General features: G+C 33.8%; 1 protein-coding gene across 1 annotated transcript in view; it reads left to right on the plus strand.

Annotated features, from left to right (window-relative positions):
* Window positions 1–14,718, plus strand: part of FMN1 (formin 1) — a 194,501-nt gene that overhangs the window by 99,054 nt on the left and 80,729 nt on the right. Inside the window, 3 exon segments of the mRNA XM_040558445.1 lie at window positions 178–307; window positions 309–329; window positions 11,918–12,005. Coding sequence (XP_040414379.1) covers window positions 178–307; window positions 309–329; window positions 11,918–12,005 — 239 coding nt within the window.

Raw genomic sequence — 14,718 nt, forward strand, 5'->3', positions numbered from 1 at the left:
CACTTACTTTCACAGCCTTGTGCAAAATACTTTGACTCCTTGCAAAAGAAAGGTATAGAGAAGGAATACTATTTGTGTGCTAGCCATGTTTGTTGTTTTGAGTTTTAATTCTATTAAAGATACGTTTTTTTTAATAGATATTTAGTGGAATTTTTATTATTATCTTTCCCTTTATAGGAAAACTGCTATACCAACATTATGGGAATCACTAGAAGAACCTGATATACTTGATACTACTGAGTTTGAATTTTTGTTCTCCAAAGACACCACTCAGGAAAAAAGAAAACCATTATCAGAGACTTATGAAAAAAAAAAACAAGGCCAAAAAGGTATTTATTGTTTCTTTGTATTAGCTTTGTTGTTTTTGTTGTTTGGTTTGGTTTCTTTTTTTTGTTGCTGTTGCTGCTTTGTTTTACATTTTTAAAAACTTCATTTTTTATTTATTGATGAACTAGCGCATAATAGATTGGTTTGTAAATCCCACTTTAAAGCAAAACAGGTAAGACTGCTGAATCAACCCTAGCTAGATGATTCAGGTAAATTTATTATTTACCTTGGAAGGTTTCTTCCTTGTGAAAATGAAGGTTCTATATCCTAATGAGGTAGAAAAAGCAGTGTACAGGAGAACTGAATGGAAGTTCAAGTATGTATATAAAAGTACCAGTATTTCAGGCCATGTCTGCCCTTGCAATTATTTATAAGTAAAGGCTATAATTAAATTATTCTAGCAAACATATTTTCCATTAAGATTAATTTTGAGAATTATATTTCCAAATATTATAATATATATCTTAATAAATAGATTTATATTAATATTAATATCAATATGTGATTTATATTAATATATAAATTTATATTTCCAAATATTGGAAAAATAAAGTATAAGGGAAGATAGGAAAACCACTCTTTCTTGTTTTGAATAAAGAATGTCAAAAAATACTTTTCTGGTATAGCTAAATAGCTGTCAAGGAAGAGCAGGGCAATCATATCTTTGATGGCTAAAAGTTTGTGCAGTAACTATGTCATCATCAGAGCAGATACTATTTGCCTCAGATGTGATCTGTTACAGAGAGAGCATATGCTCAGTTACAATGTGCATATAGGACAAATAAATAGCATTAGTAGTATTTGCTGCAGGAAAAATTCTGGTCTGAACAATAATTGAATAATGTTTTCCTAAACCAACATTGTTATAGATTACAAACCTGTTTAAATATATACTGTATCATAAATCTGAGTTCACCTGCTTGGAACCACAAGAGGGCACTTTGTACGTAAGCTGTGCTATCTATCTTTTTCAATTTTATCATACATATAAAGTGAATTTTCCTACAAGTGTATCAGTGAAATTGAATCTTTCAAAATATCTTTGATCATAAACTCCCTGTATTGCACTTAGTGTAGTAATTAATGAGAAATGTAAATGAGGCTGTAGAACTTACGAAATTCAAACTAATGTGATACCAAAAGTGAAAAATGAGAAAGGAGGCTGGTGGGGAGTTGGAGGGTGGGAGCATGCTGGCATTTGGAAGTATACCCTAAAGAAAATATTTAATGTTACAGTCTTTTAAATATCAGATTGAAGTTGGATACAAGCACCCCTATGAAAAATATTTTTATATTACATTTTACTTGATAAACACTTAAGTGCTTGTAGCTTGTAACCAGTGTAACTTCAGTGGGGAAACAGCATGCACAAACAATTACCTATTTATTTCAAAATATCAGCAACTGAAGGAATATATCTGGGTCTCTAGGTCTGTGGCAGCAAAACAGATTAGTATTAGTCCTGTTTTCTGAAAGATCAATGTGCATTATTCTTTTTCCTTACTGCTTTGTAAACTAAATTACAGCAGCACGATGGTTCAATGATCCCTCTTAACTTTATCCAAAACTGAATTGGATAGTAGTTATTCTATACAATGTAGGAAATAATGGTGTAATAATAAGTACCATTGCTTGTGAGAAAACAATGTTTTCTTACAAAGATATTTTCTTTATTTATGTCGGTGGTTGAATTAAATTGTTTTGTTTTTAAAAGGAAAGTTTTTATTTTTAATACTAGGAACATATTTACTGGAATTATAGGAATAAAAAAGTTCCTCAAAAATACAAAATTAAATCCCCCAAAGGTTAAAAGTTATATATAGTATGTGTTACTTAGTTTGGTGAAACTGTTGGGATTATGATCATGGTGTTACAAACCATGTAGTGTGTTTTTTTTGTGAACATTTCAAAATCTTTTGCACAATAATATTAAAATTTCTGTCATTTGAACCATTGGAAAAAAAAAACAGCTTTTAGAATTCAAATGAAATTTGAATTTAATTAGGTTTATAAGCATTTCTTATTTTATATTCTGTATTTCCAGCTTTCTTTGCTAAATGACTCATAGTAGCAGTTGAAATTTTTAGACAGTTGGTCTTTACATAGTCCTATGTTTTCCTTTGTCTCTCTGAAATCCCAGATGTCGGTGGGCTAGTTCCAATGGATCAGTCTTGGTGGGCTGTGAGTGAAATGATGATAGGAAGGCATTTTGTTTAATTACAGTATGGTTTATAAGTAGATGGTAACAGAAAGCTCTTGTAGATTAATGTAGAACTATCAGTTCTGCTGGTTTCATTTGTCCTTTCTCATGCTTTACCTCATCATTCAACTTCTCTTACCTTTTTTCTAACAGTTACATCGATCCAGAAGAGCTTTAGCAGCAATCATTTTCTTTGCTACAGTGCTGCAAATATGTGCTTGTCTGGTCTTAAGTATGGTGTGTCCTGGTGTATGGAATTGTATAGTCTGGTTAAAAATGCTTTATACAGACAGTATGAAAGATGAATCTGATGATATTCATCATGTGTTATGTGTTTTTAGCTGATACTGTATCATTTTATGATTCTTTGTAAATCACTATTTTATGTTTTGTAAAAAAACCTTCCCAAGAAAGATACAGCTACAGCTGTAGAATCTGGAGTAGCATTTTGTGTTTGGCATAGGTAAACTGTTTTATTTAATACTACATCTTAGTGTTGACCTATTCGTTACATTAAATCTCTTCTCACCCACCCAAATTTTTGTCCCATTTAATACCATCTTATACAAGCTATGTTTGGCATGCTTGGTATTTAGAAAAATGACAGGCTGATAGGCTGTGCAGGATCCCTTGTTAAAACACGATTACTTAATACTTTTCTCCTTGAATGAGAATTAAATCAGTGCTTCACAATCAAGTTTCTTGTGCAATTGGAAGAGTCGGTCTTTCAAATCCAAGGGGAATTGTTTTTATTTAACTGGGTCTTCTTTATAAAAACTGAGACTTTAACAATTAGTGGTTTGCTGAATTATGAAATCTTTACTACCTATTTACATTTCTCTTGCAGTTTCAAATAAAATCATAGTATTTAACTTATTCTCAGATTATTTTTTTTTGTCAGTCAGAACACTTTTTATGCATCGTCTGTGAAATGAATGCTTAAGTGCAAAACATCACATTAAACCTATAGAAATTTCACTTTGTTCTATTCTTACCTATTTGTCCACATAGTAGACACTTTAGGACAATCCTGATTAAACTATTCACTGTCAACTACACTTTTATTGCTTATAGGTGATAGATAATCTGCCATTTTCAGCCAGAAATATCTAAATCTTGTCCTACATAAATGGAACTGATGATGTCCAATGCTATTTGGAAAGTTATAATCAGTATATATTTTTATTCATGTATATAATTACATGTGTAACCATATATAAAATACAATGTAAAATTTATAATATTTATAATACGTAATATATTTTATACACATACATATCCTCGTTGTCAAGATAGGAGAATACATTGAGGATTCTGTGGGGATCAGTGCTGGGTCTGGTCGTCTCCAAATTTTCACTTGTGACCTGGATAATGGAATATTAACTCTGCAGCTATCACTTAGTTGCAAGAAGCTGCATATGTTTTGGATTAGACCCTTTAGAAAGTTTTTATGTTTCAGTGGTATGATCTGAGAAATAGGGATAAGCACAAGTCTGTACAGTTAAGGTTAATCTACCTACTTAGAAGTAAGATGGGGTACAACTGACTGTCTAGGTGACAGCTTAGCAGAAAGGATCCAGGAATTGTAATGGAGCATGAGGAGCATGAATTGTCAAATCACGGTACTACAGAAAGGGAAAACAAGACTGATATATAAACAGAAGTGGTGCTTGCAAGACAATCTATTTAGCCATGTCTCAGTTATGAACTGCATCTAGACTTAGGCACTCCAGGCCTTCATTAAAAATGTTTACTAACTGTGAAGAGTCAAGAAAAGTGGGAATGATCAGAAGTGTAAAAGTAGTCTCTGAGAAAAATTCAATGATTATGATTGTTTAGTCTAGAAAAGAGGAGGTTGATATGGGACACACAGTAAGTATCATCAAGCGCATACAGCTGCTGCAAAGAAAAATTATGAAAAGCTTTTTAAGAGTAAGGATACCAAAGGAATGTAGAGCACTTTTGGCTGGGGAAAATGTGTTTCTGTATTGGGAGATAGATCATTAAGAAAATTTGTTTAGAATTATACACATATAGTTGATACTGTATTGAAGTACAGAAATGCTTTGGATGACGTTTTGAGTGCCTTTCCAACATCGTGATGCTCAATTTAAAGTCATAAAGTCCAGTTTCTGTCCATACTCCTATGGTTGAAGACAGCTGGCAGTCCTTTTTTTGAGTGGAAGTGCTTCTGTGACTCCCAAATTCATTGCTTTCGTGCCTGACAGAAATTGGCTTACTAAGTCAGTTACAGTAGTTTCTTGAGGCTGTCATCCTTGTGTAAGAATGTAATTACTATAACTAGCAGTGCAGTAATTAAAAAATAAGGTATTCTAACAACTACGTGGGGAAAAAAAGGAAGGGAAATTAAGAACCTTCCAACAGTAATGGCAAGATAGTGTCTTAAAGGACTACATGGAGGGAGATTTCATGTATTTTTTAGGCATATACAGTATATTCGACAGTGATAAAATGTAAAAATAATATTGTTTAAGTGTTAGTGTAGTACAAATGAAGGTCAGATGTACCTTCTGGTACACTTACATATTCTTAATGTTTGTTATGGTCATGCTTATCTGGGCTTTAGAAGTTCTTTAGGGTATTTGGCAGCTCATGCACTCCTATGGAAAATTCAGCAGATTTGGAAGAACTCTGTTTTTTTTGTGTTTTTTTTTTCCAGCTCTGCATTCTCTGAAATATTTCATAAAACACAGATTCGCATGCATTTATCTCCCCTGCAAGTAAGCAGTCATGTAAAGTTCTACAGTTGTATGTAGATAACAATCAAAATAAATATTCTAGTCTTCTAGGTATTATTTCTTAAGAGTAGAGCCTGTATTTTCTGGATGGGGAGAATTTATGTCATGTATTAGTTATGTCCCTATGTTAGAGCAAAATACTGTGCAATATCTTTAAGGATTAATAAATGCAATTGTTTTCTTACAATGATGCTTTTGAAGTGTAAGACTATAGGCATTTTAGTCTTATACAAGATAATACAATGCAGTGATTTCTTGGATGTGATATTTATGAAATGGAAAAGAGGCAGTAGCTTGAACCCTGACTTTCCCAGAGACTCTAGATGGATGAATAATGTATGAGTGGGATTTATTTTCTAGATTAGTTCTGAAGTGGTTGAATATGCAGCAGGCAAAGTCAAAGTTACTAGACAAAAATAAATAAATGGAGTTTGTTAGCGCCTGCACATGAATCAAATCAATTTCTCTCTGATTTTGGTTAATTGAATTAGCTTAATTTAAATATTTATGTTACTAGTATGATGCAACTTGGCAATATACATAGGACCTAAATATATTTACGGCATGCAAGGTACTATGGTCTGTAGCTAAGATTTTTCTTATGCATCTAGTTGGGCCTCGCTTTCAAAATGACTTAAAAGTTACAGCTTATTGGAAATCAAGAAGAAAAAGGGCTAGATCCACCTGGTTACTCTGACAAAGAGTCCCTCCCCAGCTTTCCTGCAGCCCCCTTTAGGGACTGGAAGGCCACTATAAGGTCTCCCCATTGCCTTCTCTTCTCCAGGCTGAACAACCCCAACTCCCTCAGCCTCTCTTCATAGGAGAGGCGCTCCAGCTCCTTGATCATCTTTGTGGCCCTCCTCTGGACTTGTTCTAATACTTCCATGTCCTTCTTGTGTTGGGGAAGAAAAAGGACAATATACAAGCCCCAAAGCTGAACACAGTGCTCCAGGTGGGGTCTCACAAGAGCAGAGCAGAGGGGGAGAATCACCTCCCTCAGCCTGCTGGCCATGCTTGTTTTGTTTTGGTGCAGCCCAAATACGGTTGGCTTTCTGCGCTGCAAGCGCACATTGCTGGCTCATGTTGAGCTTCTTGTCAGCCAACACCCCTAGGTCCTTCCTTCTCCTCAGGGCTGCTTTCAATCCATTCTCCACCCAGCCTGTATGGATGATTGTCCTATTTCATCGGACGTTTAGACTCTTAATGCATGTTGAATGTGACTCCTATTTTGTGACCCAATTTTTAAAGTATCACTGTGCCACTATTAAACTGGACTGTTTTCATTATCATCACTGTATTTTCTTAAGCTTAGATTTCAGTTGTAGCTTTCTGAATATATGATTTCTGTACCTATTATATTATCCAGTAAGAATACCATTAAAGCATTTGTCTAGGAATGTATGATTTATTTAAGAAAATATTTTAAGTTCTACAAATGAAATTGTAAATGGACCTCAAATATAAATTTTTCATGTACCAAAAATTTTCAACTATAGATTAAATACATTACCATTAAGGTCCGTAGCTGTTTATGAAAACAATGAAAACAGAAAACAATCAATATATAAAAATTCTAACCTATTTTGCTGAAAATAATCATCTGCCCTTTTTGAAAGAACTCAGCTTTCAACAGATTTGAGTATAATTTGAAGTGTCTTTCCCAGACTGTGAAAATCTTCTATAGACATTTTCATGTCAGATGAAGCACTGAAGTTTTACATGCAAAGAATGTTGTTTTCATTCATTCTAAACTGGTAATATTTCTTGTCTGTACATGTCCATGCAAATTTTTAAGCTGGTAGGCACATGTAATTGTTTTCAAGCCATAGGGCTTCCCTTTCCTGTTAGATTTGCAGAATCAAAATCTGTTCTTGTAGTACCAAACAGAAGAAAAGGGGAATTAGGAAATGTAATTGCAAATGAAATAAAAAGCAAGATCCATTATGTATTAAGCTATGATGCCCTGTAAGCCTGGGGGAAAAAAAAAAAAAAAATGGTAATTTAGAAAAGAGCATTCCTTCACCGTGATTTATTCCATGTGCATTCTGTAGCTCCATTACTGAAGTTACATGCTTTTTCCAGTATATTTGAGGACTTGTGACGAACTTATCCTCCTATGCTTTTTTCAAGAAACAGGATAGTTGGATGTTTGCGATGCCACTCTGTCGTCTTCTTGCCAAAAAAAAAAAAAGTAAATGTAAAGTAATTTGTGTCAGGTGTATGCTCCAAATGAAAGTCCATCAATCATTTTTGGCCCTTTAGTGCAATGATTATCATTTCAAAGACACAGGAGGACATTAAAGATAATGGCTTCTCTGTTGTCTATTATCTCTAACAGACTTCACATAATTATTAACATGTGTTCTCATTTAAGAAGAGTGTCAATATTTTGAGTGAATTGCATTTTTTTAACTGAAAGGGATATGTCTGTCAGCAAGTTTTTTGTCCATCTAACTAAATGAGGAATTACAATTAATGAATTTTGTGTTTCTGCAAGAAGAGCAGATACTGCAGAAAATGTTGGAAGCTTTGCAGGGTTGAAACACAATGACTGTCTTCAGCTGTCTGCATAAGATAATAAACAGTGTTCAAACTTGAGTAAAAGTAGTAAAATGCTAGTGCGTGCTCTTCTGAGGCACTCTCACTTTCTTTTATTTTTTGTGCTGTGCTGAGAAGAATGAATACAGCATTTCCTTATTTGCCACAAAGCTCTGCAGTCATGTAGGATGGGGAAGGTATCCATAAAGGGTAAATATCTATTTTGTGGCTTTGTTTTATTCATGTGGTTTTGATAGAAATTACTATTAGATTTACTGGATTTCTTACCCCTTATTTTATCTGGAAATGTTGCCACTTGCTTGTCCTTTAGAAAGGAAAGCTTAAAAATGTTTTTTTTCTTCATCCAATAGAATTGCAGTTAGAAATACGTCTCCTAAAATATTAGGAACATGGATAAAATATAAAACTATGGTTCATCCAGGTTAAGTAAATAAAAAATGGTTAAATCTCGCTCTCCTTTGAGAAGGTATAGAAGAGATAATGTATAGTATTAAGCTTCCAAAATTTCATTGGTAGTCTTGCGGTGTTTATGTAGAATGGCCTGCGGGGCATGCTTACTTGCTTCTTGAGCATGATATTCCTCTTCTGTTTCAACAGGGTTTCAGCAGACTACTTATGGGTCCAGGTTGTTGACTTCACTATAAAAGTTAATGAGTGGGAATGTAGGGAAACACTCTGATATACAGAACAGGCTTTTAGCGTATAGTTTCTCTCAATAAATTTAAATATTATGGAAAGAATCCATGCACCAGCAGAAGGAAGGATTTAGCTTTTAATTACTAAAGTAAACTGAATCTGTTCAGATTTCAGCACCAGTAAGTGTCCTGGACAGAATGTAGACATTGCAGTTAGACAAAACAGTGAAGTCTGACGTGTAATATTTAATGAAATACATTTCTGGCTACATTAGAGAAACACCTTTTAATGGGAATGACAGAAGAATTTATGAATGTATTTGAGCTTCAGTATGTCTCTTCTTTTAAGTTATATGATAAATATTTGAAAGATATAAAAGAGGCACTAGTTTACAGCAAATCAATGAAATAACGTTAAAAAAACAGGGAACACCACGTCGAGCAAATAATGTTATGGATCAGTGAATTAAATACATTAGCATCAGCAACCACTGCTTTGTTACTGAGCCAGTAGATGCTGCATCCATTACAACGATACATTCATAGTCTGGAGGAGCAGCAGGCAGCTGGCAAACCCTGCCAGCTGGCATAGCAGCATCAACTGGTGTCAGCTGGATTTTAGCTTCTTACCTGTCACTGCCAGCAAAAAGCAAGTCCCAATATGCTGAGAGGTGATCAGTGATTTGTCTTTTAAAAGCACAGACTAAATAGTTCAATGCAGTCTTTACAAACTTCCATTTTATTTCCCTTACGGTTTTTATGAGCTAGAAAACTGCAAAATTTTTTGTATCTCCTTTCCGTTTAGAATTCATACAATCATTTAATCCTCTGTCAGTGATTTCCCCAAAATAAGCATTATTTGGGAGCAAAATGAGTGTCTTGCAAAACATGTTCTCTGTTTTAGCACTGATTTTATGTTTTTGTTGCAAAATCTTTCAAGTTGCACATTGGTTTTAAAACCTGTAACAAAAGTCATATGTAATTCTTCAGTATTACTACTGTGTTTTAGAATAGTTTTATGCCCAATTTGAGCTATTCTGTTGTCTTATTGCTCCGTTTTTGCTCTATAATGAATAAAATATTAGCCGTCAATTATAGATTTCACTTCACTGAAACTATTTCAGGTAGTCTGAGTCTAGTTTGATGTCTGGTAATTGTGACCATGTGTACAGTTGTCTAAAATGCGTGTGAACATACAGTTGATCAGGCATTTTAAAACATGAATCTCTGTTCTAGCTTTTAAAATCATACAAGCTATTCTTTACATTTATTTTTCTAGCCTTTTAAGGTGAAAGCTTTGCTTAGCAATGGAAGCTAGTTTGATCATATTTAGAGGATGTTTTAGCATGTAAAAATAGTAGAATGATTTGAAATGTCGTATTATCTATAACAGCTATAGTCTGGAACGGTTTTGCCTCAAACTAGGCATGTCTAATGGGGTTTATGACAACCTGTGAATTTGCCCCTGAACAAGGTCAACCTGGAGGTCAGAGAATGCTATACAAATTGCATGCTACTCAAGCCTGTAATTATCCCTGTAAGAAGTTAATGTGCTGAGGAGTTCAGCAAATTCATGAAGAGCTTCAGAAATGACCATGATGAACTGAGCAGTTACTTATATTTGCTCTGAAAAGAACACTGATAACTGGATGTGATGCCTAGAGAGTATTAATTTCTGGTAACTTTTAGCCAAATCATCGTGTCTGATTGTGTACTCAGGAGGTTAGGAGCCTGAATTCTTTATCGTTTAAAGAAAATATTTTAAATAAAGTTTAAATAGTATTCCTTTTGTACCATCAAGGTAATATGCCTATACCTATAAATTTCCTACCATATAGGTACTATACCTTTAAATTGAAAAAACTCTCAGGATAGATTTTATTCCCAATTTTGGCAGAAAATAAGCAACATCTACTCTAACATAAGTTTATTTAATTTTGAATATATACAACAGGGACATAAAGTCAGATCTTTGTTATATCTTTGCTGATCTTGTTGAAGGTGGCATGTATTTGTACTTGTTCATGTATTGTCCAATTTCAGCACTCTACAAGTAGTAGTAACTAACTGCATTTTTTCAGGTGAAAATGTCACTATTGCTTCTCTTTTGCCTGTATTTTTCAACTACAACTCCATTTTTATATAGGTGAATTACTATGTAGTTGCACAATTAAATATTCCTAAACACAGGCAAGAAATATTTTTATAAGTTAGTATAAGTTTATCATTTAACTATCTGTAATGTGAGCATCTATAAGAATATTCCAGGGAAAACAACAGTTTATAGTTTTGAATATTATTAAATACACAAATATTAATATAATACAAATATTAAAATTATATTTAGATGCATAAATTTAGAGAAAACTTAGCTATTAGTTTTAATTTTACATGTGATTTATTGTTATTAATAATATTTGTTCATCAGCACTATAATTTAAGCCAACTACTTGGATCTTAACAATTTTTTTATATTTTGAAAAACTTTACATCTGTGTTGCATTTTGTGATGTGCTGCTGTCGTATATCCCCTTATGATGTAAATCAAAATAGCAAATACAAGCAGTCCAAACATTGTGGGAAGTTTGGTTCTGAATACAAGTTTCACATATCAAATCTCTCTCTTCTAACATCTGAACTACATTCTAAAATCCTGGTAGTTTACCTTATGTTACTTTATTTATGGAATGATAAACATAAGTATCATTAATTTAAATTGACAGGTTAATCAGCATAACTTCTTCAAGGTTTCCCTCTCTCTATTTTTGTCTCTTCCCTGCACCCGACATCTGAAAAATTACAATTTAAAAATTGGTGTATTATACTAACAAGAGGCTGTTACCCAAAATATGAACAAAATCCTCAAATCCATTTGCAATATCAAAGGCGGGGAAGAAGCAGAATCAGACAAAAGTGAAAGGAATCCTTTTAGTAACCCCTGCTGTTCCAGAGAGTGTTGGAAGTACACAAGAAATTTCTCCAGTTTTCCTTGCTCAAGAAGTGAACCTCTGTCAAAAAGAGTTAGACGTGTTCACAATGAAAGATCAACTCTCAGACAAGCTAAGGAGTTCCTACTCAGAGTATCTCACAGAGTTTTGCCCTGATCAGCTTAAGGAGAAGGAATAAAATATTTGTAACAGAATAAAGATTTGATGTGCCTTTCTTTTTTTACCTCTTAATAGCATCCTGCAAATAAGAGCTGGTGGTCTTTACCAGTGGTGAGAATTCAAGCTTATGTTTATCAGCCATTAAGCCATTCATCATTATCAGCCATTAAGATGCTGAGCATCAGTATAAAGACCCTACTACTTCCTTTATTTAATAAAAATGTTTGTAGACACATTGAGTTCAACTCACAGATTAGTTTCTGTCATTTCTGTGAATGAAGACTTTGCAGAATGTTCATTTGATCTCATGTTATTGAATTATCTTTCTAGATTATCAAATTGTTGGATGGAAAGCGATCTCAAACTGTAGGAATTTTAATATCCAGTTTACACCTGGAGATGAAGGATATTCAACAAGGTAGGTGTTTCAAAACTATAATGTACCATATATATACGGTTATTTTCTCATAGGACCACTTAGAGAATTTCTTACAACATTTGCTTTGAGTATGATCCTCTTTATGATATCTTAAGAATTATTCTTCCAGTATGTTCTAGTATATGTAAAAGCTTCATCTAAATAATCAGAAACAAATTTTGGTACAACTCCTGTACCTTTTCAGCTCACCAATCACTTTTCTCATGAGAAAACAGTGTTTTCTCAAAATGTTTTCATATTCCTTTTCCTCCCCTGTGGTTCCCTCCTTTTGCCTAAGCAAGTCCCACACTGACAAAAATTAGTTAGAGGTCTTGTATATAAGTCTTTAGGGTTTCAAACATGCAGTTGGTATTTGTTGAATATTTAAATTTTTCTTTGCTAACAGTATGAAATGCACATCCAAAACTGATGCAGCTACCATGTAACAAGAAGATGATTACTGGATGGTGTTTTTCAAAGCATGGGGCTACTCAGTGTATAAATTCCATTACTGGTAGAAATTATCTGAGTTTGCCAATGCAACTGTAGAGAAATAAAGATTTTTCAGAACCCTGGGGTAATTCAGATTCTGCTTATGTTCTGGATTTAAAAAGATATTGTTTAAGGATATTGTTTATTTCTTTTTCACATTAAAAAAAGGAAAATATTCACCATTTAAAACAACTGCTGGAAGAATTCAAGTTGATGTCTCCTTTTTGCTATTGTTTTCCCTCCATCACATGCAAATGCTGGGTAGGGTGTTGAGATGCTGCTGGCATTGATTATTATTAATTTCAGAAGAGCCTTTGAGCATCTAACACTTTAAAAGCACAAGGGTTTACAGATGGCTCTTGGGGTGGAGAGAAAGAAGAAGAAGAAGGAACAACTTTGTGCCTGCCAGTATTGTGTGAAAGGTATCAGAATGAGATGGGAAAAAAACTGCTATTATTAAAGATGTGAATAATTTACTGGCAGGAATTATAGCAGCATAGGATAGGATAGCAGCTGTAATATAAAAACTGGGTAGTATTATTGAGTTTCTTCAGAGGTACTTTTTATTTTCTATGCCATGATGTTCTACTAAAATAAGGCATATGTGACTGCAGCACATCTATTTCTATCTCAGTTGTTTGCTGTACTTCTACAGCCTTTGAAACCCTCTGACCAATTTATCCCAAATTTGAGAGAGAAGAATAAGTGTTCAAAATATTTGTATGTGTATACACTAGCATTTTAGTTTGAATTAGCAGTGTGCTGTTGAAGCAAATCTACCAGTTTTCCCCTTAGCTGTGTTTGCAATGCAGTCTGAGTGCACAAATATCCTTTGGAATTAAATTAAACTGGAATTTGTGTTCAGGGAGCACACCAGCAGTCTTCACCTATAGCAGGCTTTAAAGTCCACAGTATCAGACGACCTAGTTTAAAGTACAACTCCCTGAAATGTGCATAGTGTGAATAGTGCATCCCCAGTTACCATCTGCAGATCTACAGGACTACACTGCTTGCAGTTTGTGGACACTGTTAATGTAGTCCTACAAGTTTAATGAAAATTAGAATGTTAGTAGAAGAGGGACACCAAAACAAGTGTCCTGTCACCGAGGAAAGTTTGTAACTCATCGCCTGCTCTGTTCTGAGAGGTAGCAAATGACTGGCCTGTCACCACATGTGTTGCTCAAGGCAGCAATAGGGTATGCTGTCACTTGCTTTTGGAAGCAGCTAGGTGATACAAGAGGAATTTGGGAATACTGTGGTTTTTTTTTTTAGGGGAACTTTTTCCTTTTTTTTTTTTTTTTTAATTTCAAAACAGTATGAGTGACTCTAATCAAGATCTGTGTGTAGATTCTATTTGGGAAAAAAAAGAAAACCCAAGAAAAAGAAATAGTTCAGACCTGGGGAGAACATCTGTATTGTAGAAGGGTCCACTAGAAATGCATACTATAATGAGGACAAAAGTAGTTATACTTGTTTTCCATCTAGTGCATGTTTTTCCCCTATTTTTTGTTTAATTTAAAAATGTGTGGAGTCCTGCCTTTCAGCATGCTTTAAGGGCTGCTGTAGTCAATGACAAAAAAGATCATAATAAGCTAAATAGCTCATGACAAAATTTAACCAAAAAAGAGTATGATCATTTCATGCATTTGATGCTGAATGTTAACAGTTTTTTTTGTTTGTTTGTTTGTTTGTTTGCTTTTAGAAGGTAGAGTTACAAAGAGTTACTTCTGAGAAAAATAAAAATTAAACACTCATTCCTTTTTTCAAACCACTTTCCATTGCATAATTCAGTATTTGAAAGATGAGGAAGAGAAAAGTTAACTGTCAGCTTGCAACAGAGAATGAATAAACTTGTAGGAAAAGAAAATTGAAATGAAAAATAGGGCATATAATTTTATTTCAAGTTGTTCTGACTGTATGTCTTGAAAAGCCATAAACAAAAGAAATTACTGTCCATATATAATGCATTGTTACTCTATCTTAAGTGTCATTTATAGGTATAGAAAAACCATCCCCAAATTACTTCTGTGAAGAATTGTCATATGCATAGAGAGGCATGCAAAAAAGTAGACAATTGTAGAGAAAATAAGAAGAATCACAAGAAAAATTACCTACTTCTCTAAGATACTGTGAGATTTCTACATCTGTAGGATTACCCTCCCAAGCTAAAGTAAATAGCTTCACAGTATATTCTTTAGATAACTCAGCAGTGCAAAACAAA

This window comes from Cygnus olor, chromosome 5 (genome assembly GCF_009769625.2).
Source record: "Cygnus olor isolate bCygOlo1 chromosome 5, bCygOlo1.pri.v2, whole genome shotgun sequence".
Lineage (NCBI taxonomy): Eukaryota > Metazoa > Chordata > Aves > Anseriformes > Anatidae > Cygnus > Cygnus olor.